This window comes from Chiloscyllium punctatum, chromosome 10, assembly GCF_047496795.1.
Source record: "Chiloscyllium punctatum isolate Juve2018m chromosome 10, sChiPun1.3, whole genome shotgun sequence".
NCBI classification, from domain to species: domain Eukaryota; kingdom Metazoa; phylum Chordata; class Chondrichthyes; order Orectolobiformes; family Hemiscylliidae; genus Chiloscyllium; species Chiloscyllium punctatum.
Window position 1 is genome coordinate 42,308,842 of NC_092748.1, and position 22,947 is coordinate 42,331,788.

At 40.3% G+C, this 22,947-nt stretch overlaps 1 protein-coding gene across 1 annotated transcript in view; it reads right to left on the bottom strand.

Annotated features, from left to right (window-relative positions):
* Positions 1-8,844: 8,844 nt before the first annotated feature.
* Positions 8,845-22,947, bottom strand: part of LOC140482072 (inositol polyphosphate 1-phosphatase-like) — a 78,593-nt gene continuing 64,490 nt past the window's right edge. The window contains exons 5-6 of the mRNA XM_072578988.1: positions 21,587-21,761; positions 8,845-13,906 (exon numbers count right to left, since the gene is read on the bottom strand). Coding sequence (XP_072435089.1) covers positions 13,357-13,906; positions 21,587-21,761 — 725 coding nt within the window. The 3' untranslated portion in view covers positions 8,845-13,356. The remainder of the gene's footprint in view (positions 13,907-21,586; positions 21,762-22,947) is intronic.

The window sequence follows — 22,947 nt, forward strand, 5'->3', positions numbered from 1 at the left end:
CTAGACAAAACAGACAAAAATTGGTCAAAGAATATGAAAGCTCTACCTGCTTTTGTTTCAAAGATAGTAATTCATTACCATTTTAAAAGGAGTGGTTCTCTGCAGTAAAATTGCAGGGTTGTATCATTTCACAAGTACTGATGTCTACCGGAGAGACACACATTATCACAAAGTCTTTGATTAAAAAAATGTTTTTTGGAAGTGAAGAATGATAAAAAAAATTGTATTCAGTAAAAAGGTAAACTTACAAAATGCAGTATTTGGACACTATAAAATTCCTTTGAGGGAATCTGAAGTTTCTCAACAAGAAATCCAAGAAGTGTTATTGATCTCTGCAGATAGGAGCCTCACTACTAAGTCAAGGAGTGTGTGGAAATTGCATATAAAATGTGCTCGTTACTCCTCACAAAAATTAAAGCTTTAATTAAAAGAAGCAGGAACTGTGGATGACGAATATGCGTCCCTGTAGAACAAATCGCATTACAATTACATGTGATGTATGTATTAAGTTTCATAAAACACTGCTATACCTGGGAGTAAGTGTTCCTTTAAACCTGATTTATGATGAAGTAATAGCCATGTGTTTGAAAGGATGAGACAATTTCAGAATTATTATTTATTCCATTTTGTACATATAGTGACCAGGTTTAACATTTCCATGGTAATAAACAATAAGGACAGATGGACTGTAATGAACCAGTTGGTCAGCATAAGCCTGGGATCATCAATGAAAATTCTTAATGGAGATCAACTTATGAATGACATATTTTAAGACATGTGTGAGAGCTTAAATATTACAGTAATGCATGCTGCTGCAGAAGGTCCATTCAGCAATGGCTTATGTAAAAAAAGCTATGCAATAATTAATGAGACAGCATATCAGTGGTAAGTTACAAATGACACTGGCATGGCAGTACAGGACGACTACTGTTTCCGCGGTTTCAGTAACCCGTGACTTGCCACAGCCCGAACATGTTTCATGGAACATTCCAGAACCAGGGACTAAGGGGCTGCTGGGGAAGTAAGTTTCCCATTTAAATGAATGGGTTTGCTAATATCTGCGGTTTTGGGCTTCCACGGTAGGTCTTGGAATGTATCCCCCACAGATATGGGAGGGACTGCTGTACCTGCAAACAATTCCTTATAGATTATTAAGGGATATATCTGTGCAAATTATATACTCAGAAGCTAAAATTGTCACCAATACTGAATGGCAATGTTTGAAAATGAAGGCAAATGCTTCAGCATTGATTTTGCATTGATGTGCCTGGCTTGCTGTTTGCAGTGGGGATATTTGTGGAGCCTCCACCTCCTGTTAATTGTTTAATTGTCAACCATCATTCACCAGCGATGTGATGGGACTATGGAATTTAGATCTGAATGTTGATTATAGGTTTGTTTAACTCTGTCTATTGAATACTGCGCCTGCTCTTTGACATACAAGTCGTCCCATGTTTTAACTTCACCAGGTTGCCATCTCATTTACAAGTATGTCTGATTCTACTCCCGCCTGCACTTTTCAATGAACTGGTGTTGATCTCCTAAATGGATGGTAATGATACAGTAGAGGATACTGTCTGAGTCATTCTAATTTTGGCACAAGTCCCCTGATGTTGATAAGAAGGGCTTTGGAGGATGGTTGTGTCTGCCATTTGTGTCTCCTGTGTGTCTGTCAGTGCAACAAGAACAACCCAATTTCATTCCCTTCTTTAGACTTTGTACCAGTTCAATACAACTGAGTGAATACTGGGACAAATCCAAGATGCTGGCAGAGTAGGGCTCCTCACCTGAGCTTATCCGTAACCATCGCTTTTCTTTCTTCTTTTCTCACTTTTCTCTTTCTTCCTGTTGGTTCTTTGGTCTTTGGAGCTCGGTATTGGATGCAGCAATGGCGGTGGCTGGGGGACTTTCACAGTCAGCCATGAGGCGGCTGGTCATAGTCAGCGACATTGCTGCTGCATCAATGTCTGGAGCGGTGCCTGAGCGGGACACTGTAGTGAGGTGGCTGATGTGGCAACAGAGCATGGCAGCAGGTGGAGCACGGTGTAAGCCTGGATGGAGGCAGCAGCGATCAGTGATGAGGCAGCAGTGGTCGGCAGCGAAACTTGGTAGCAGCAGTGGCCAACGGCAAAGAATGGCAGCAGCAGCAGTCAGTAGCGAGGCGGTGGTTGTGGTTGAGGCCTTGCGAGAGGCGGCAAGGCCTGGCGTGCCTGATTAAAGTTGGCAAAGGCAGTTGGCAGTGAGGGTGGCTGGCAAACTCAGGCAGGTTGTAGCCCAGCACAGGAAAGCATGCCCAGCGTGGGGGAGAGCAGGCCCTTTTAGGGAAATCCCAGCTTGGAACGTCAGTAAACCCATGGCTTAAGAAACGACTGTAATGTTTGACTGTTTAACTTTATTTCTGTATTTTCCACTTTTATACTAAGAAGACTGTAATGCTCAACTTTATATCTTATTTCTTGATTATTCTATTTCTGTTACTAAGATTTTGTACCCAAGATGGTACCTTGTATGGCGATATTGTGCACTTTCAACTGTACTCAAGTACACATAAAACCTAAACCTAAATCTAAATCAAAGACAGCAGTTAAGTATCAACCATGTTGCTATAGATCCAGAGTCACATGTAGGCCAGACCAAGTGAGAATGGCAAATTTCCTTCCCTAAAAAATATTAGTGACCAGATGGGCTTTTATTTCAACTGATAGTGGTTACATGGTTATTACTAAGTTAGCTTTTATTTCCAGCTATTTTGTTGAATTAAAATTTTGGCATCTACCGTGGTGGGATTTGAATTCAGCTCTCTGGAACATTAGCCTGGGGTTCTGGAATACCTGTCCAGTGAGATTGCCACTACAAGTGCAGAGGTTTGCTAAACTATTTCAGTGGGTAGTTAAGGGTCAACTATACTATTGAGGAACCTTAAAGAACAGTGGATGCGGTAAATCAGAAACAAAAACAGAAGCTACTGGTAAAGCTCAGCAGGTCTGGTAGCATCTATAAGGAGAAAGCAGAGTTAACACATCAGGTCCAGTGACCCTTCCTCAGGACTGTTTTGAGGAAGGGTCACCAAACCCAAAATGGTAACTCTGATTTCTCTTTACAGATGCTGCCAGACCTGCTGAGCTTTTCCAGCAATTTCTGTTTTTTGTATATTGTTGAGGATCTGGAGTCACATATAGGTCAAGTGGGGAACTATGTTTTTTATTTCTACAGGTGGAGCATATACACCTATTACCTTGAAAATAATGCATAAGAAAAGTCACACATTTCTAGAAAATATTAGAGGAAACGTTGACGTGGAAACTCTGACAGCATTCAGTACGACTGCTGAATGGAGACACAGAGAGACTGAAGACAGAGGATAAAATATTACAATAGAGACAGATAGCAGACACTAGATGATACATCACAAGAGAGAAAACAAGAGCATGGACACTGGATAAAACACCACACAAGAGAGAGTGAGCAGATTAAACACTGTGTGAGAGACAGAGGGAAAGAGAGAGAGGAAACTAGATGGAACACAATGAAAGCATGGTCACCACATAAAACTCTGTGAGACAGGAGAAAGAGTAAACAGTACTCTGCAAGAGAGAACAAATACAAGGTAAAACACTGCGAGGGACAGAAGGAGCACAAATACCAAATAAAATACACTGAGAGATGGACAGAAAGAGCAAAGAAGAGATCAACTGCTACAACAGGGACAGAACAGACACCTGATAACATACTGCAAGAGAGAGGGAGTATGCAGACACCAGATAAAATACCATGAGAGTGAGAAAGTGAGCACTAATAGCTATAAGTCATGAATTGAGAAGGGAGGGTCTCAAGAAAATTAGAATTACCGGGGAAGTAGAACTGAGTAAATTGTTGGAACTATGAGTTGAAAAGTACCCAGGTTGTGATGGATTTCATCCTAGAGTCTTAAAAGAAGTAGCTAGAGAGAGAGTTGATGCACTGGTTTTAATTCACCAAAGCTCCTTAGATTTGGATAAAGCTCCTTGAGTTTGGAAAATAGCTCATGTAACTCCTTTATTCAAATAGAGAGGGAGGCAGAGAGCAGGAAACAACAGGGCGGTTTGGTTAGGATCTGTCATAGGGGAAATGTTAGAAGCTGTTTTTTTAAAGACATAACAAGTGTAGCCATATGGTTAAGAGCTAAAATGTTGAAGAAATATGGACAATGGTGAATGGCTAACTCAAGTTTCTCTGTGACTGGCCCTGGCCTTAGAACTGTGGTGGCAATCTGCTGTTTAGATGATCAATGCCAGGAAAGGGCTCATTATTTCGCCAGACACTGTTGATATCAAGAGGCATCATTGAAAAGGAGGGACATTGTTCCATTGAAACCTGATTAATCACAGCAGAGATCCCAAAAGGGCATCTGGGAAGGTGTCCCATTGAAAGGGAAAGATTTAACCACAAGATCATAAGAAACAGGAACAGGCATATGCCATTCCTGCTGAGAACTATGGAGCCACAGTGGCTACAATGTAATGGGTCAGCCTGATAAAACACATGAAACTACTTAAAGACAGCTGAGGAAAACAAACAACAGGCAGTGGCTCTATGAATGACCAGGGGCACATTGAGTCACATGGCCATGGAATATCCTGAAAAACTGGAGCAAAACCATAGAAAAGCTCCAAGTGAGCTAGAGGCCAACCATGGCAAGGAGGAAGTGGAAGCTCAGGTTAGGGATCTGAGTGTAGACAGAAGCTTCCCTGTGGTAGAACCTGGCCAGTTTAGTTGTGAGTGGCTAATATCTAATGTCGATCAAAAAGTGTTCCAAAAAGTTTTGCATGTGCTTTTGTAAAGTGCTCTACTTAAGTGCTTCAGTAAGGCATTAAGTATTACGTGAGAGATACCGATTAAAGTGGCCTCCTTAAGTGCTCCAATAAAGGTATTGAGTGTATTAAAGGGATCTTTAGGAATTCAATATTAAGAGCCATTCAGAAAGTGTGGAGTGTGCTCTATGTAGTTACTGTTCATTTTTTCCAGACATCTGTAAGATGAATACAGACAACACAGGATATGTCAATAAGTTTAAGATACTCAGGCAGAGCTCACGTGGTTACGTCAAAAGGACACAGGAATCAAGGGCAAAAGGGAAAGGGTACGAAACTGGAGGTGAGGAATGTTGGATCAGTCATGATCTTATTGAATGGGGGAGGAGGTTCAAGGGGCTGAATGGCCTATTCCAGTTCCCATTTCTTATGGTCTGATATCATATTTAACTCAGCTATTGAAGTTCTTTGATAAAGGGTGATAAAGGAGAACCAGTGGATGTGTTCCATTTAAATTTCCAGAAGGTGGTTAATAAGGTGCCACAGCAGAGTTTACTGCAGAAAGTGAAAGCTCATGGTGTTGGTGGTAACATACTTCCATGGATTGAAGATTGGCTTGCCAATCAGGGGCGGTTCGGTGGCACAGTGGTTAGCACTGCTGCCTCACAGCGCCAGAGACCCGGGTTCAATTCCTGCCTCAGGCGACTGTCTGTGTGCAGTTTACACGTTCTCCCCATGTCTGCGTGGGTTTCCTCCGGGAGCTCTGGTTTCCTCCCACAGTCTAAAGACGTGCAGGTTAGGTGAATTGGCCTGGCTAAATTGCCTGTAATGTTAGGTGAAGGGATAAATGTAGGGAAATGGATCTGGGTGGTTGCTCTTTGGAGGGTCGGTGTGGACTTGTTGGGCTGAAGGGCCTATTTCCACACTGTAAGTAATCTAATCTAAACAGGAGGTAGTGAGTTGAAATAAATTGGTCCTTTTCAGGCTGACAGGATGGAATGAGTGGTGTGCAGGTGTCTGGGCTGGAGCTTCAATTCCTTACAATTTACATAAGTGATTTAGATGAAGGGATTGAAGGTATGGTCACTACATTTACTGATGACACAAAGGAAAGTGAGTTGTGAAGAGGATGCAAGGAGTCTACAAAGGGATATGGATAGGTTAAGTAAGTGAACAAAATTTGTCAATGTGGATAAGTGTGTAATTGGCACAATTTGCAGAAAGAATAAAAGAAAGCATATCATCGAAATGGTGAAAGGTTGCTCTGAGATGAAGAGAGATTTGAGTTTTCTCGTGCATGAATTTCAGGAGGTTAGTCTGCAAGTAATTCGGAAAGCTAATAGACTGATATTTTATTGCAAGGTGAATTGAATGTTAGAGTAAGAAGGTTATGCTTTAGTTATACAGGACATACAGCATCTGGATTACTGTGTATAGATCACTGTACTCACAGAAGGAAGTTAACGTGGAAGCAGTTTAAAGAAGTTTCTGTAGACAAATACTTGAATGAGTGGATTGCATTATGAGGACAGGCTAAACAGTCACTGGTGACTTAATTGAAACATATAAGATCCTGAGGGAACTGTGGAAAGTTATTTCCTCGTGTGGAAGAATCTCGAACTATGAATTGTAGTTTAAAAATAACGGTCATCCATTTCAGGCAGCGATGAGGGAAAACAATTCTCTTGGAGGGTTGTAGGCTTTGGTATTCCTTTACTCAAAAGGAGTGGATGCAGAATCTTTAAATATTTTTAAGACAGAGGTAGACAGAGTTTTGATTACCAAGGGGTGAAAGATTATTGGGAATGTGCAGGAATGTAGAGTTGAGGTTAAGAATTAAGATCAGCCACAATCAAACTGAATGGCAAAGCAAGTTTGAAGAGCTACTCTTGTTCATAATTTCATATTACTATCTATTCCTAAAAACCTATTCATCCCATTGCTTAGCAAGATCTATATGATCAATATTAAATATAAAAATCTTAAGTATGATGGTAGCTTGTTTCTTTTTCCTCAGATACTCCTGTTTATTTTAAAAACATATTTTTTTCTCTTTTCTTTCTTCCCACACTACCGCCTAACTGTGGTAGTGCTTATTTTATGATGGTAGCTTGTTCAGTGAAATATCTAGTTGGCTGATACTTGCCAGTCTAATTGCTTGGGTTCCTCGCTAAGGTTATCAAACACATTTAAAGTTAATATCCCTTGTTTCTGAGCAGTCATTCAGTAAGTTTTTTTCGAGGATTGAAGAAATCAGGGAAAGTGCACTGCTGCAGGATTAAGGCATCAAAGCATTGGTTCAAAAATCTTCTACACACCTGCATAATTTTTTTTACTTCATACTTCCTGCATGTTGACACAATGGAATATCGATCTGGTTGATGAATATCGATCTGGTGACCTATGAGTGCCTTAACTGCCATGTGTGCAGTTGATACAACTCTGCAACTACAGAAAGCCAGCCAAAGTCAGGACCACAAACATTTCTGACTTGAAGCATTGCAATAGAATTGTATATATTTGCATCTACTTGGTGAATAAACCATGAATCAACCACTTTATGCATTTTGGGACCACAAACTTCAAGATTGTGCAAACATCTCTGATGAAGCCATGGAAGACAAAGATCTTGATGTCAATGTTCAATGGCTAGGTCTACTAGCTGCATCCCTCTTTCGAGAGGGCTGCAATGTTTGCCACCACCTGACCCAAGACACTGGGCCTCCTCATGTACTGCTGCTCTGAGACATTAAGGAATCGTATCTTTTAACTCTAACCCTTGTGTTAAAGAGATAACCTCCTGTGAGCTGCTCCATTTTGTTTACGCCTGATTTTACAAAGTTGTAATTCTAAGTGTAGCAGGGTGTCACTGGTGTCGATCATCCTGGTCTTATCTGAGGTCCAAAGTTACAGAGCATAACAGACACTCACTGATCTGATAAATCAGAATTCCAAATTATAGAATAAAATGTTCAAAGCTGTAAAGTGTAGATGGTTCCTTGTGAATTGTGTGGGCAACCTCCAGAATCAGTACAATTACTGTGAACAAAGCTTTTCCCAAAAACAAGCAAAAAAAAAATTGTGAATTTTCAGCAGTTATTGACATATTTCCCTGTCATACCTTTATGTCCACAATTGCTGCTGTAATCTTGCCTTGTTTTCAGCAGCAAATTCTAAAAGGGTTGGAAACCCATGGATCAGTTTTGCACAGTTAAGATGGAAAAGCTATGTTCGTATCACTGTAATTGAGTTATTAACACATTGCTTTTAGGGAGACAGCCACATAGCAGCAATGTCAATGGGCTAGTAATCTAGAACCGCATGTTCTGGAGAGATTGACAGATGGTGAAATTTGACTTCAATTAAAAATCTGGTTTAACTTAACCATTGTCGCCAAGACCCAAAACTTCACTAATGCCCTTTAGGGAAGGAAATCTGCTGTCCTTCCCTGGTCTGTCTTATTTTAATTTCAGACCCCCAGCAATAAACAGGCAATGTCGAAAAGTGTGGTGCTGGAAAAGCACAGCAGGTCAGGCAACATCCAAGAAGCAGGAGAGTCGACATTCTGTCTGACCTGCTGTGTTTTTCAAGCAGCCACTCTTTTCAACTCTGACTCTCCGGCATCTGCAGTCCTCACTTTCTCTCAATGAACAGGCAGTCCCCGGGTTCCATTATGGAGTTCATTCAGAAGTCAATTTGCATGCAAATCCGAAACGATACAGGTCAATGAAAAGTAGCTGTTTGTAAGAACAGAAAATGGTTGTATGTCAGGTCTTTAAAATTTCAACCGTGTTAGGGCTCACATTTGTAAGTACAAGCATTGATAAATCAGACAATCGTAAATCAGAAATTCCCTAAAGTTGATTTTAATTATGTTTTTACGGATTGGCAATAAATGCTGATCTAGCCATTGATGCACACAGCCCATGAATGATTAAAAGTAACCTGCTTCTCCTGAGGGAGTACTTGCATACAACCTAACGTGCTGAAGTTAACTATAGCAGCTGGCAGATTTGAGACCACTTCCCAACATGTTTGTGTTGTCATTTCTCCAAGAATTAACCCCATTCCACAACCAACCCCATCCCGCACCCAAACCTATGTGCTGACCAGCAATAAAACCTCCCCCTTAGGAATCAGTACAGGTCTTCACAATGGGAGTACAACTAGCTTTTCAGTCTCTGGCTATATATAACAAAAACAAACTTGCTGAAGTTAATCCAATCTCAAAATATGTAAAATGCTTTAAAAGTCTTATCACAGAAGGCCTCAAGATCAGTCTGTGGTCATAATGAATTGAATAGACCTTATTTTGAGTAGCAGATGATCCTAATGGCAAATCGTAAACACAGCCAATCTTTTAGTTTCTTTTTACAATATGGAGAAGTTTCAAGAAATGTACATCCTTGTATGTCAGGTAAAGTTGGTTCAAATTCAGATCTACAACGGGAAAGTCTGCTTGGGAGGAACTATCTACAGAACAATAAACCAGCATAAGAAACCACGCCAAATAAGAAAAACAGGGTTTGGAGAAATAAATTGTGGGAGAAGAATTGGCAAAATTAATGAATAAACAATGCACAGAATAGGTTCAGTGTAAAGTACATAAGTTTTAGTTCTGAGGAAGTCTCTAAATAATCACATGTCTATAATATCTAGGAATAAGCACACAGGAGATGGTGCAGAGAATGTACTGCCCTCTGCATCCTTGATTTAAGTCTGTAAGCCACAATTCACCTTTTCTCATGGACGCTCAGTAAAAATTTATTTACATAGTCCAATGGTATTTTATACATATATTGCACATCAATATTGGTTACAGCACTATTTAATATATCATTATACATGAATGTATATTCTGAGCAAAAAAGCTCATTTAAGGACTGCAAACAATTTATAAGTTTTTCTTTATCCTTTGGCCCACAATATTCAGTAAAACAGCATTCACATTCAGTAATGATTGCAGTTTTTCTATCCACCATAAATATGAGCTTACTTTACAACATGAAAGCATAAGAACTGTCAACTCAAGAATATAACCAAGATATAAGCAAACTACTGCTTTGACAAAGGGTCAGTTAGACTCGAAACATCAGCTCTTTTTTCTCCTTACAGATGCTGCCAGACCTGCTGAGATTTTCCAGCATTATCTCTTTTGGTAACCGAGATATAGTTCCTTAACTATTTACTTATGAATGTTAAAGTCCTTTTGGAGATTTGGTGGACAGTCAGATTAGTGAACTGACAGTATAGAGGAAAATATGGTCCCTTCAATTGGTTGCACCACATTAATAGCACCAATTAATAATTGTTGATTTAATTGAATTGATTCAGTCGTATTCGCTGAATACATAGCATCTAATATGAGTAAGCCTTTTGTTTAGTATTAGAGTTCCCACTTCTGAGCCTGAGATTTCTAGACAGTTTTGACACATGGAGATCTAAACTCTGGTTCTGAACACTGGTTTAATATCCAGGGGGAATGCTTGTGCCTGAAGCACATAGGTGGAACACATTCATCACATCAGTTATGAAAGCTTATAAAAATGTCTTGCCATAAAGGGTCAATCTAATGACTGGTATAGAGATAATTAGACTGTGGTTGGACTGTGGATCAGCTTGAACCCCTTCTACAGGTTAATGCTATTTTCCAAGAGAAAAAGATGAAGGCATAAAATAGGCAAAGGCATTGTAATAGGCAATAGGCAATGAAGGCATTGTATCATAACTTGGAAGCCAAAAGTGAGATCAATGTTTCAATCTTAAGGTTGTCCCAACACTATATAATCTCCACAAGGTATTACTTCAATATCTTTAGGTACAAGTGTAAATAATAATTAAAATAATTCCTTTCATTGTGTAGCACTGAGTACATAGAACAAGATGATCCCAGATTCAACTTGGATCTGAGTTGGCTAATCTCTGTCAAGCCAGATATAGGAATCCTATATCTGGGCAGAATTTCAAAACTAAAGAGGGACAAAACTATGTCAGCCAGACCTCTGATTCCCAATTGCTGCTCACCTGTAGGAAGCATGTTTCAACCTTCCCAGTTTGAGTGCTGCCCCAGGGTGGTAATTGTCTACAAAGCAGTGACTGCATTTCAAAAGATAATTCTTCAGGTCAGCTGCCTTGAACTATTTTAAAATGGTCAGATTCCATATAAATCCAAGCTTTATTATATTATATTTGAGATCCATTGGCACAGTGGTACTGTCCTTACCTCTGGGCTGAAAGGGTTGGTTCAAGTCCCAAGGTACTGAATGAGTGCCATAACACCAATATAAATTCATTACAAGTAACTTAAATATTTTGAGCTTATATTAAAGTGAACTTGAAATGCATAAATTGATTAAAGTATAATATGATTCCAGTCTGAAGCACAACATATTTATAGCACAACACACAGATTTATGGGGAATACCTTAATCCATGTGTCAAGATATTCCAGACCGGAAATAAGGTAGGATCTGATTCAGTCAGCTTTTAATTTGGATGGATGTTTGCAAACTTTGATTAATCTACTTAATCGGTACTTTTAAAATTTGGAATGAACTGGTGTAGCTTATGCATCTATGTAGTCTATGATGAGCTCACCGATCTGAGTGTGACTTTGGAACCTAAAAATTGGCAATATAGATTTTACGTTAAGTCGTGAAATAGTCTAGTCTGCTACACTGCTAAGTTTCTACATCCAGTAGGGGAAATTTCATGAAACTTGCAAGAACAGGAAATGTGATGGGTAAGGTGACTGAATTGTGTAGAAGCTGAAATTTCAATTTCCTGGTGGTGGGCTGAGGTGTAGGGATTAAGTCAGAAGCCAGCTGTTTGGTTGTGGCATGCTGAGCCTCATACCAGCCTGTGGCAGGTTCATACTTGTAATAAAACTGTGTTCCATTAATACTCAATAGCAGAAAACTATGTTCAATTATTACCTTTAAGTTAAACTCAGCATTGCATGAAAATCTCTGAGCATCTGGTTCATACTTATTTATACACAAGAGTCAGCCTTGTGCAGTTGATTCTGAGGTCAGTGATTTTACTTGTTGAACTCTGCATCATAAGGGAGAGGAGGAAGAAAGTGGGAGCTTGTGTGGAGACTTGGAACTGGCGAGAGTGAGTCGGTAGGAAGGAGACTGGAATCAAGTGTCTGGAGGAATGGGGGAAATGGACAAGAGAAGGGTCTGGCATTTTGGTTGTGGTGGGGTGGGTGAAACAATCAATCAAAATAAGAAAATAAGGGGCTTAAAAGGGGGATGTCAACACACGGGGTCTATCTCTAGTTGTTGGCTGGCAGAGATCTTATAGGGCATTGAATTCATCAAGAACATGTCAAATACCTCTGCTGAAAGTGATCTCAGGCAATATTCCTTACAGTGCATTGAAGGGAGAGCCAGCTGAAACTGGAGAATTCAAAACAGGACACGGGAACAATAAAGCACATCATTATCTCTTCGACAAGAATGAAATGTTCCTAATTGCACCGTAACCAATGTGTGCCAACCATGAAATGTGCCAGTACATATAGTTCTCTGAGTAAGCTATTCTCCACAAATAACAATGATGTCAATGTAAATAAAGTGAATTATAGTTGGGCAGGAAAGTTATGGCTCTAATGAGCTGTCTCCCTGTTTGTCCAGGTGGCTCTTTTATAGCCCATCTGCTGCTGCAGTGGACTTAACTTCCCCAGTTGTATGGTCACAAGTGTGACCCTTGCAGTTCTATCAATTATAGTTGCAACTGTGCAAGGAAGAGGAAAATGCGAGAACGGAATGGTGCCCACTTCCCTTTCTGCCACTGAAAATGTCATGCCACAGTTAAATTTATGCCCTGCGGCTGAATTTAATCAAATTCAAATAATCATGACACAGGTCCTTGCAGACTGTGGGTGGTGACCCCCAGTGAGGTCGCGACACAAGATTTTGAGGTCACGAGTAATGCCCGCAATGGGACTCAGATTGTCCGGCCCTTTAAATTTTCGCTTTTTTTTGTTCTTGGTGGCCATGGGTTAATGGACTGCTCTCTCACGGCCTGGTTTGCTGAAGAGAACAAGCTTGTGAAAAAGTAGGTGTTGCATTTCTTGTGGAACGGCTGGCTTTGCATCAACTCTGCCCACACTCAATTTACTTCGCCCACGGCTGATCAACAGCTGAAATCTCCCCCGCAACAAGTCTCAAAGCCCATACATTTTCACTCTGGGGTAACACAATATCTGAGGCATTAAAATATGGTCACGCAAGGAAGACGTTTGGGAAATGCTGTGATAAAACATATATCTATTTATATTTATAGTGTTAGTGGCTGTAAGGTAATTAAATCTATCATCTTGCAATCTTCGAGTTTTGTCTCCATGCTAGTGATCATAATTCTTATTTAAACAAGCACTATATATTCTCCCTTTGAAGTTTGTTCTGTGAATTTGACCGTAAAATACAAGACTTCCTTTGGTTTTGTTATATTGCTAACCAAAACATGTGAAGTCCATACCTGTATTATATTTGTAATACACTTTCTCATATTATTAGCTGCCCTTTCAAATGGGAAGAAAATTTAAAAACAATTATGATCAGAGGTTTACTTTAGAAACAATGTTCATAATGGTGTCCAAATCCTTGGGACACCTGTAGGCTACTAAGCCCCCTTTATTGGCCCATCTGTCTACACCAGTGGCACCATTCACTGGTGTATTATAGATTAACTCCGGACGTTCATCCAAATTACCAGCTTTTATTCTTTTCAAGCATTCTCTAAAGTCTACCATACCTCCTCCCAAAGACCTCAGTATAGCATGAGGTGCACAGCAGTCCCATTTGAAAGTGGTGTCCTCAGACAAAAGATAGACACTGACAAAGCCTTGCACGGCACACAGGCTCTTATAGCCAGCACCAGCTGCATAGTACAACCGCAACATGGACAATGCGGTCTTGATAGCTTCGTTTTCACTTGTACTAATGACAGCTGACAAATTATCATTGCCAGATTGCAGGTCTTCACTCTGCCTTGGATCTTCACACTGATCATCAGTTGATTGAGAAGTAGCATTTACATCTTGATTTTGCAGTGAACATATGTTGATGCCTTTATAAGAAAGCCCCCAGAAATACTGTCCTCTCCATCTAAGAAAAGCAATAATATTAAATGAAGATTGGTTACTTGGACCCAATTATGTAGAAAAAGTATATAATAGGAGGAAAGCATAATTTTTGAGCCTGTTCACCCATTCAATTCGATCATGACTGATCTGTATCTTAATTCAGCTTCCCTCCTTAGTTCTGTATTCTTCATCACCCTTATCTAACAAAATTGGGAGTCCAAAATTATTAGAGGAAGCAGTTGTTTTCAATTTTTTTTTACATTTGTGTTTGCGACTACATAGATTATTACTATGAATTTTACAGAAGTATTTCAATGCAAATGAAGCAAGGGTGATGTGTTAAAAAAGACTTTTTTGCACAGCGAGTTGTTAGTGTCTGAATGCACTACCTGGAAATGTGGCACAAGGAGGTTCAATTGTGGTATTCAAGACAGAATTGGATGGTTATTTGGACACTAATGTTGTGCAGGGCTACAGGGAAAAGATTGGCACTAGATAATAGAGTTGGTGCAGGCACAATGGGTCAAATGGTTTCCTTTTGCACCAAAATAATTCTGCGATTCTATATGTCATGTCAATTTTTCTGTGGGGAAAGAGATGAGACATGCAATGTTTTCACTATGAGAACATGCAGTATTGATTTCGTAACATCTTTTAATGAAATAATTTCACAAAAATTGCATCATCATTTGATATTTGCCAAACAAAGGTTGACCATTAGTACAGTAGAGTGTCATTGCTTACAACAATAACATCTAGCATTTATGTAACACTTTTAAGCTGGCCCAACATTCTTGGTTATCTCACAGAAACGCCATGTAAGAAATGATACATGGCATCAAGGAGATCAGAATGAATGCGAACAAAGAAACACGGGTCTTAAGGGCGGCCTTAAAAGAGGAGAGAGGAAAACCAAAACTATTTGTCTCTCTAGATGTGGTCTGAGCTGCCAAGTATTTCCAGCAGTTTCTGTTTACATTTCAGATTTCCAACATCTGCATTGTCTTGAGTCTATTAGTCTCTGAACTGAACTGAACCCCATACCCACCAAACACCCACAGGTTCCCTTTCTCGAGAATTCCAGAGATTCACAACCTTCCCAAATGAAGATGTCTCTCTACATTTCATGTCAAAATGGAAGACCCCTTATTCCAGAACTGTGGCGTTGTGGTTTTGTTTCACAAACCATGAAAACATTTTTTTTAAGGCCGTGTCAAGCCTTAAGTTAAATCCTAGTTCTGCTCAGGTCACAGACCTGAAATATTTACTCTTGTTTCTCTCCACACGGATGGCACCAGATCGACTGAGCATTTCCTGTTTTTTATTTCAGAGATTCAGAGATTTTTAGGCTAGTGCTGGAAGGTGGAGTTTAAGTAGAAGATCAGCCATTATCTTGTTTGATAGTGGACAGACCTGAGGGGCTAAGTGGCTTACTACTGCTCCAGTTTCCAATATTCTAGTAGGTTTAACAGAGCTTGCCTGGACCACATCACGTGCCATCAAACCTCACTCTGCTTTGATAAGAATTATCTAGTAATTCTATGTCATTCTGAAATGGAAAGTTGACTCCTGTCTCATTTGTTCACTGCCATTTAATACATATTTTATTAATTCCCTGGATTTTGAATAAGAAGTGAAGAAAGGGAGAGTCAGAATTTAAATATTTGACAAATTTCATGTGCTAAAATAATATTGTCATTGCACAATAGCATTGACAAGAATCCAGACTGCAGTCCTCTACAATTCAACTCAAGTGGTTAGATTCCATGGAGGGAGGGGGAGGGGAATCAAGAAAATTTAAAATATGTTATACTTCCTACTCAAAATAAAGCACTCTACTAAATGGTAGCATTGGTTTTACTACTGGGTTCAAAAACACACTTGTGTCTGTTACGAGTAACATAAGGTGCACACAGGACAAAGAGAGGGTATATACATAGGAGTGTAGACTAAGCATGTGCAGTGATTACATCTAATTGCACTTCTTATAGAGCTTCACATTTAGGGATAGCAATGAAGTCAGATGTCTAGCTTGCTAAAAATACAAACTGCAGCACTTAACAATTCCTGATAGAGATGCCACTGTTATTTTGATTGCTCAGTTCATGTATAATGATGGATTATGCACCAGATGGAATTCACTTATTTTACAAGAGCTCCATCTACAGTCTTCGGTTCCACAAAACAAGTTGGCATTATGTGTTGAACTTTGGATTTATGCCTGTCACATACTTCTCTCGAGCAGCAAACATTTCCAATTGTGCTCGATACTCCTTGTGAAAATTTAATTTCATTCTCTCTGCCACACAGCTTCTGAATATTGGAAAACGTCCCCATTTGCCTATTTTTAACTTTTTTTGTCTACTTCAAGTGAAGCTAACATAAGGAAGCTTTAAAGACAGAGGAGGAAACAGAAGAAAGAATTTAAGGACATGGTAAAGTATAAGGCTGAGTCACTGAAAGGTTCTCCAATGAATGGTGGAAAGGAGTTTCCACATTCTCCCCGTGTCTGCGTGGGTTTCCTCCGGGTGCTCCAGTTTCCTCCCACAGTCCAAAGATGTGCAGGTCAGGTGAATCAGCCATGCTAACTTGCCCATAGTGTTAGGTGTTTTAGTCAGAGGGAAATTGGTCTGGGTGGGTTTCTCTTCGGAGGGTCAGTGTGGATCTAATCTAAAAAGGGAAGAGCCGATGCACACAGACTAGAATCAGGGAACTGGAAGGGTAAAAGAAGATATAAAGCTGATGAAGAGGCATCAGAATAGAACGAGGTGGGAATAATATGTGGATAAGGATAAGAATCTTAAAATTTAACAGGTTTAGTGATGATAAGGTGGGAAGTAGTGGGAGAGTATAACTTAGTGCAAACAGATAAAATGGGATTGTTGGACAAGTTAGGAGTTGAGGAACAAATGGTCTAGTGGAAGAGTGGACTTGAAAGAAGATAAGAACATAAGAACTAGGTGCAGGAATAGGCCGTCCAGCACTTCGAGCCTGCTCTGCCAATCAATAAGATCATGGCTGATCTTTTTGTGGACTCAGATCCACTTATCTGTGCTCTCACCATATAATAATTCCTTTATTGTTCAAAAAAATATGTACCTTCGCTTTAAAATCATTTACTGAAGTGGCTTCAAGTACTTCCCTGGGCAAGGAATTCCATAGAAGAACATCCCTCCGAGTGAAGAAATTCCTTCTCAATTCAGTCCTATATCTACTCCCTCTAATCTTGAAGCTATGCCTTTTTGTCCTAGCTTCACCTGCCAGTGGAAATATCCTCTCCACTTCTACCCTATCTATTTCCTTCATTATTTTATATGTTTTTTATAAGATCCTCCCTCATTCTCCTGAATTCCAATGAATATAACCCCAATCTACTCAGTGTCTTCTCATAAGCCAATCCCCTCAACTCCGGAATTAATGTAGTGAATCACTTCTGCACCCCCTCTAGTGCCAATACGTCCTTTCTCAAGTAAGGAGACTAAATCTTCACACAGTACTCCAGGTGTGGCCTCACCAGTACCTTGTACACCTGCAATACTATCTTCTGCTTTTAAACTCAACCCCTTTAGCAATGAAGGACAAAATTCCATTTGTCTTCTTAATTACTTGTGGTACCTGCACACCAACCTTCTGTGATTCATGCACAAGGACACCCAGGTCCCTCTGCATAGCAGCATGCTGCAACTTTTTACCATTCAAGTAATAGTTCTTTCTATTGTTTTTCCTACCAAAATATATAACTTCACATTTATTAAGATTGTATTCCATCTCCCAGATCTTTGCCCACTCAATCAATGTACCAATGTTCCTCTGCAAAGTTTCACGGTCCTCTGCACATTTTGCTCTGCCACCTACCTTAGTGTCATCTGCAAACTTTGACACCCTACACGGGGTCCCAAACTCCAAATTATCAATATAAATTGTGTATAATTGCGGTTTTTTTAGATTACTTACAGTGTGGAAACAGGCCCTTCGGCCCAACAAGTCCACAATGACCCTCCAAAGAGCAACCCACCCAGACCCATTCCCCTACACTGAACACTACGGGCAATGTAGCATGGCCAATTCACCTAACCTGCACACTTTTGGACTGTGGGAGAAAACTGGAGCACCTGGAGGAAACCCACGCAGACACAGGGAGAATGTGCAAACTCCACACAGACAGTTGCCTGAGGCAGGAATTGAACCCGGGTCTCTGGTGCTGTGAGGTAGCAGTGCTAACCACTGTGCCACCATGCTGCCCAGAAACACCAATCCCTGAGGCCCACAACTAGCCGCTGATTGCCAGCCAGAATAGCACTCATTTATCCCCACTCTTTGCTTCCTGTTAGTCAACCAATTCTCTAACCATGCTAATACTTTCTCTGTAACGCCATGCATCCTTATCTTATGCAGCAGCTTCTCGTGCAGCACCCTGTCGAAAGGCTTTTGGAAATCTAGGTACACCACATCCACTGGGTCCCTGTTGTCCACCGTGCTCGAAATGTCTTCGTAAAATTCCAAAAGATTTGTTAAGCATGACCTGCCCTTCATGAACCTATGCTGCGTTTGCCTAAAGGGACAATTTCTTCCTTGATAATAGACTCAAGCACCTTCCCCATCTTAAGCTAACCGTGTATAATTCCCCATCTTATGGCTACCTGAAAGAAATCAGTTTTAGTAAGAAAATGGTGCTGGGGAAATTAATGGGAGTTAAAGGCTGACAAAGCACCAGTGCCTGATAACCTAAATCCCAAAGCACCAAAGGAAGTGGCCCTTGAAATATTAGGATACATTGGTGATCATCGCCCAAACTTCTATAGACTTCAGAACAATTTCTACAGATTGGAAAGTGGCAGATGTAATCCAACTATTTAAGAAGTGAGAGCAGAGACAGAGAATTACAGACCAGTTAGCCTAACATCAGTAGTAGGTAAATGCTAGAGTCTATTTAAAAAATGTGATAACATTTGGAAATCATTGACAGGATTGGAAAAGCTAGTTTTGGTTTATGAAAGACAAATCATGCATAACAAATCTACTGGAGGTTTTAGGAGGATGTAACTAGTAGAATAGATAAGGGAGAACCAGTGGATGTAGAGTATTTGGATTTTCAAAATACTTTTGATAAGGTCCTTCATAAGAGGTTGGTGGCTGTGCACATGGGATTGAGGATAATAGACTGGCATGGATAGGTTGATAGGCAGGAAAGAGAAAGTCAGAATAAATCGGTCGTTTTTCCAAGTGGCAAATAGTGACTAGTGGGATACAGTAAGGATCAGTGGTTGGACTCTGCTTTCACGATATATGTAAATGACCTGGATGAAGGAACCAAATGTAATATTTCCAGGCTTTTTGACAACATAAAGCCAGGTGGAACTGTAAGAGATGAGAAGGATGTAAAGATGCTTCAAGGTGATTTAAGTAAGTTGATTGAATGGGCAATAAACATGGCAGATGCAGTAACGTGTGGTAAATGTGATGTTACACACTTTAGTATGAGAAACAGAAGTGAGAAGCATAACTTAAATGGTGATATACTGGGAAATATGGGTGTACAAAAGGATATGGGCCTTCTTGTACACCAGTCAATGAAAGTAGGCAGGCAGGTGGAGCAAGTAATCAGGAAGGCAAATGGATGATTTTGCTGGTTAGGATGTCTCAAACCAAAGGATACAGTCTCAGAATACGGGGAAGACCATCTAGGACTGAGATGAGGAAAATCCTCTTCACTCAAAGGGCTATGAACCTGTGGAATTCTCCATCACAGAAGGCTGTGGAGGTTAAGCCACTGAATATATTCAAGAAAGAGATCAATACATATTCAGATTTTAAAGGCATTAAGGAGTTTGAGGAAAAAGCAGGATTATGGAATTAAGATAAGGGATCAGCCATGATCATATTGAATGATAGAGCAGGCCCGAAGAGCCAAATGGCCTACTCCTGCTCCTAGTTTCTATGTTCCCTTGAGTTTATGGAGCATGGAGATGGGGCTGTTGGCGAGAAAAGCATCCAAGAAATTGATTAGTTTTCCATATCTTAAATTTAGGGAAATTCCATGACTTTGTGCCATTCAGGCTGCCCAGTGAGGTCATGAAATTGGAAAAATTCTCAAGAATATAATCTGGGTTCTATCAGTTTGCACAGGAACTCTGGCAAACAGAAGTCAGTATATAAATATGGAAAAGGAGCAAGGAAGAATTGTAGCATTGTGGAACATTGGGGGCGACTCTGCATGGGTAGGAAGAGAAGTTATTTTTTGATGGTGCTCTGGAGGTGGTAGAACATTGTAGTAAGAAGGCATACTTTTGAGAAGTTAATTCATAATGGTGACTTTGAGAAAGAGAACAGGGCAAAAGGACATAATGTTACATTCAGCTAATTGAAAGGTCAAAAGTTGGTTATGGAATGAATTATTGGAGCAGGATTTGAGTTTCATCCAAGAGAAGGACTTAGACAAGTAGAGGCAAAGATGGCAGAAAAATATTAGTATGGTAGAGGAAGAAGATTAGTGTGAGCAAGGAGTTGGAGGGTTTTATCGGGATAAAGCAGATGCTGGTTATGGCTGAGAACTGATGGTCTCAACCTTTGTGATACAACGTATCTCCTAATGCTTGGTTGGTTTTGGAAGTACGAGCAAAGCAGGTGAAACAAGGGGGCCAGGGGAGCTCTGACTGAACAATGGAGCTTTCCTTTCACAGTATCATATAATTCTTACAGAGCAGAAGGAGGCTGTTCGCCACATTTTGCTCGTGCAAATCTCCTGCCTTTTACCCCTCCTTGCACACTATTTCTTTCTAAATAATCATCCAATGCCCTCTTGAATACCTCAACTGAACCTGCCTCCATCACATCTCCAGGCAGTACATTCTAAACCCTAACTACTTGCCGTGTGAAAACCTTTTTCACCTTACCCTTGCTTGTTTTGCACATCACTTTAAATCTATGCTCTCTCGTTCTTGTTCCTTTTATGAACATGAACAGCTTCTCCCCAACTAGATTCCCTACAGTGTGGAAACAGGCCCTTTGGCCCAAAAAGTCCACACCGACCCTCTGAAGAGTAACCCACCCAGACCCATTTCCCTCTGACTATTGCACCTGACACTATGGGCAATTCACCTGACCTGTATGAGAAATCTCACACAAACACAGGGACAATGTGCAAACTCCACACAGACAGTCACCCAAGGCTGGAATTGAACCTAGGACTCTGGTGCTGTGAGGTAGCAGTGCTAACCACTGAGCCACCATGCCATCCCAACTACTCTAGCTGGACCACTCATCATTATTACTACTCATCAAATTTCCCCCAAAACGTCCTCTCTGAAATGATCCCCAACTTAACTAGAGCAAGGAAAACAGGGTGATGATCGATGTGATCAAAATTGTTTTAGTGGTGAAGAGCAAAGTTAAATATCTTGTGCTTCAAGCTTCAGGTCTGAACGGGCCTCAGCAGGCAACAGATCCTCTCCTAATTTAATGTTAATGGCAGTCAATCTATTCATGTCAGTTTTCAACTGAGATTAATTTAAAATAACATCAAGTCTCTGATTAATCAGAAAACAAGAAGAAACTTGTTTGTTCATGTTTTCTGTCATCATTTAATAGTAGGATTTTAAAAGCTTTACGCTACACTAAACTTTACCACTAGTTTAGAATGCTAGAATGCTCATACCAGGCTGTTACACATAATTGTACATTCCATCTATTGTGTTTTTTTTACCTGAAACTATCTGGATCACGGGTTACAAAGGGCTGGTTGATGACCCCCATTATGGGGAGCCCAGAACTTCGGTTATATACACCAATCAGAATGGTCACACACTGGAGGCCTTTGGAGTAAATTCCATCTTTAGGCTTTTCATCAGCATATCCTTTTATGTATTGAAGTGTTGAGTCTAAAGAGATCAGAAACAAGAAATATCCTCTGTTGTTACAAACACTGGAAAATAAAACAACAATGAATGCCTGCTGCATACGAAAAATGAGATACAATATTTAGCAATTAGTGTATGTTTCTTAAAATTTATTAGTAGCATTCACACTGAACTTTCCTTTGGCAAGATGACAGAGTTGATAATATTTGGACTTAATGGCATTTTCTCATTTCATGCTTCCTGTGAATTTCCATGTCCCTTTATTCTTGGTCAAGTGTTCATAATCATAAGGTTCACAATCATGAATCTCTACCTGGAAGGTTCCTTTTTGACAGAAGAGAAAGGCAACAGGAGATAATGCACTTTTCCCTGAAGGTCTAAGGTTGATTAACTTCCATTTGTTAATTGCATTTGTTAATTGTAACCCTGCAGCATTGTATCACTTAAGAGAATAATACATTTCATAAGAAGGCTGAAGAAGGATTGAGAGAACCACATATACCCCTGATGGTTGAAAACAAAAGTTCGAAAAAGGCATGCATTGCATTTGATTATTTGAATTTTGCTTTTTGTTTCCCTGGACTGGATTTTCAGGACACCGAACTCTAAAGTGGGAACAGAGTGCAAGAGGATGTGGGCAGAAAATACCCAGGTTGGATCAATCACCAATCCAGGTGCCAGCAATGGTCAGCAGAACAGCGTAGTGGGACAGGAAATATTTGCCTCTGTCCAACTGAGGCCAATTAAAGCAGTTGAAAAGGTCATAAATGGCCTGTTGGATAGGAAGGGTGCAGTAATTAAAACAAAAACAGAAATTGCAGGTCTGGTGGCATCTGTGAAGAGAAGTAGGAGTTAACGTTTCGGATGCGGTGACCCTTCCTCAGAACATCATTTTAAAGGATGGTACAGGCTTCAGAAGCGGACAGTTTCTGATCAACTGATAGGAAGTGGGTACACAGTGGAGAGGGTCTCAAGGCTGCCTCAGTGCAACACTCCTGTCCCATAGAACAGTCAATGAGGCAAAGGAGACTCAGCTCTTTGAGACCAGGTGTGTTTGGTCATGTGCAGGTAGCATGGACATGGACTTGGTGTTTGGGCATCAAATGGGATCATCACCCTTACAGTTGTCATGGGAGCAATTGAGCAGGAGACAAGGCCCTCAATTACAATAGGATGGCCTCCTATCTAAAAGGCAGCCTGCAGTTAG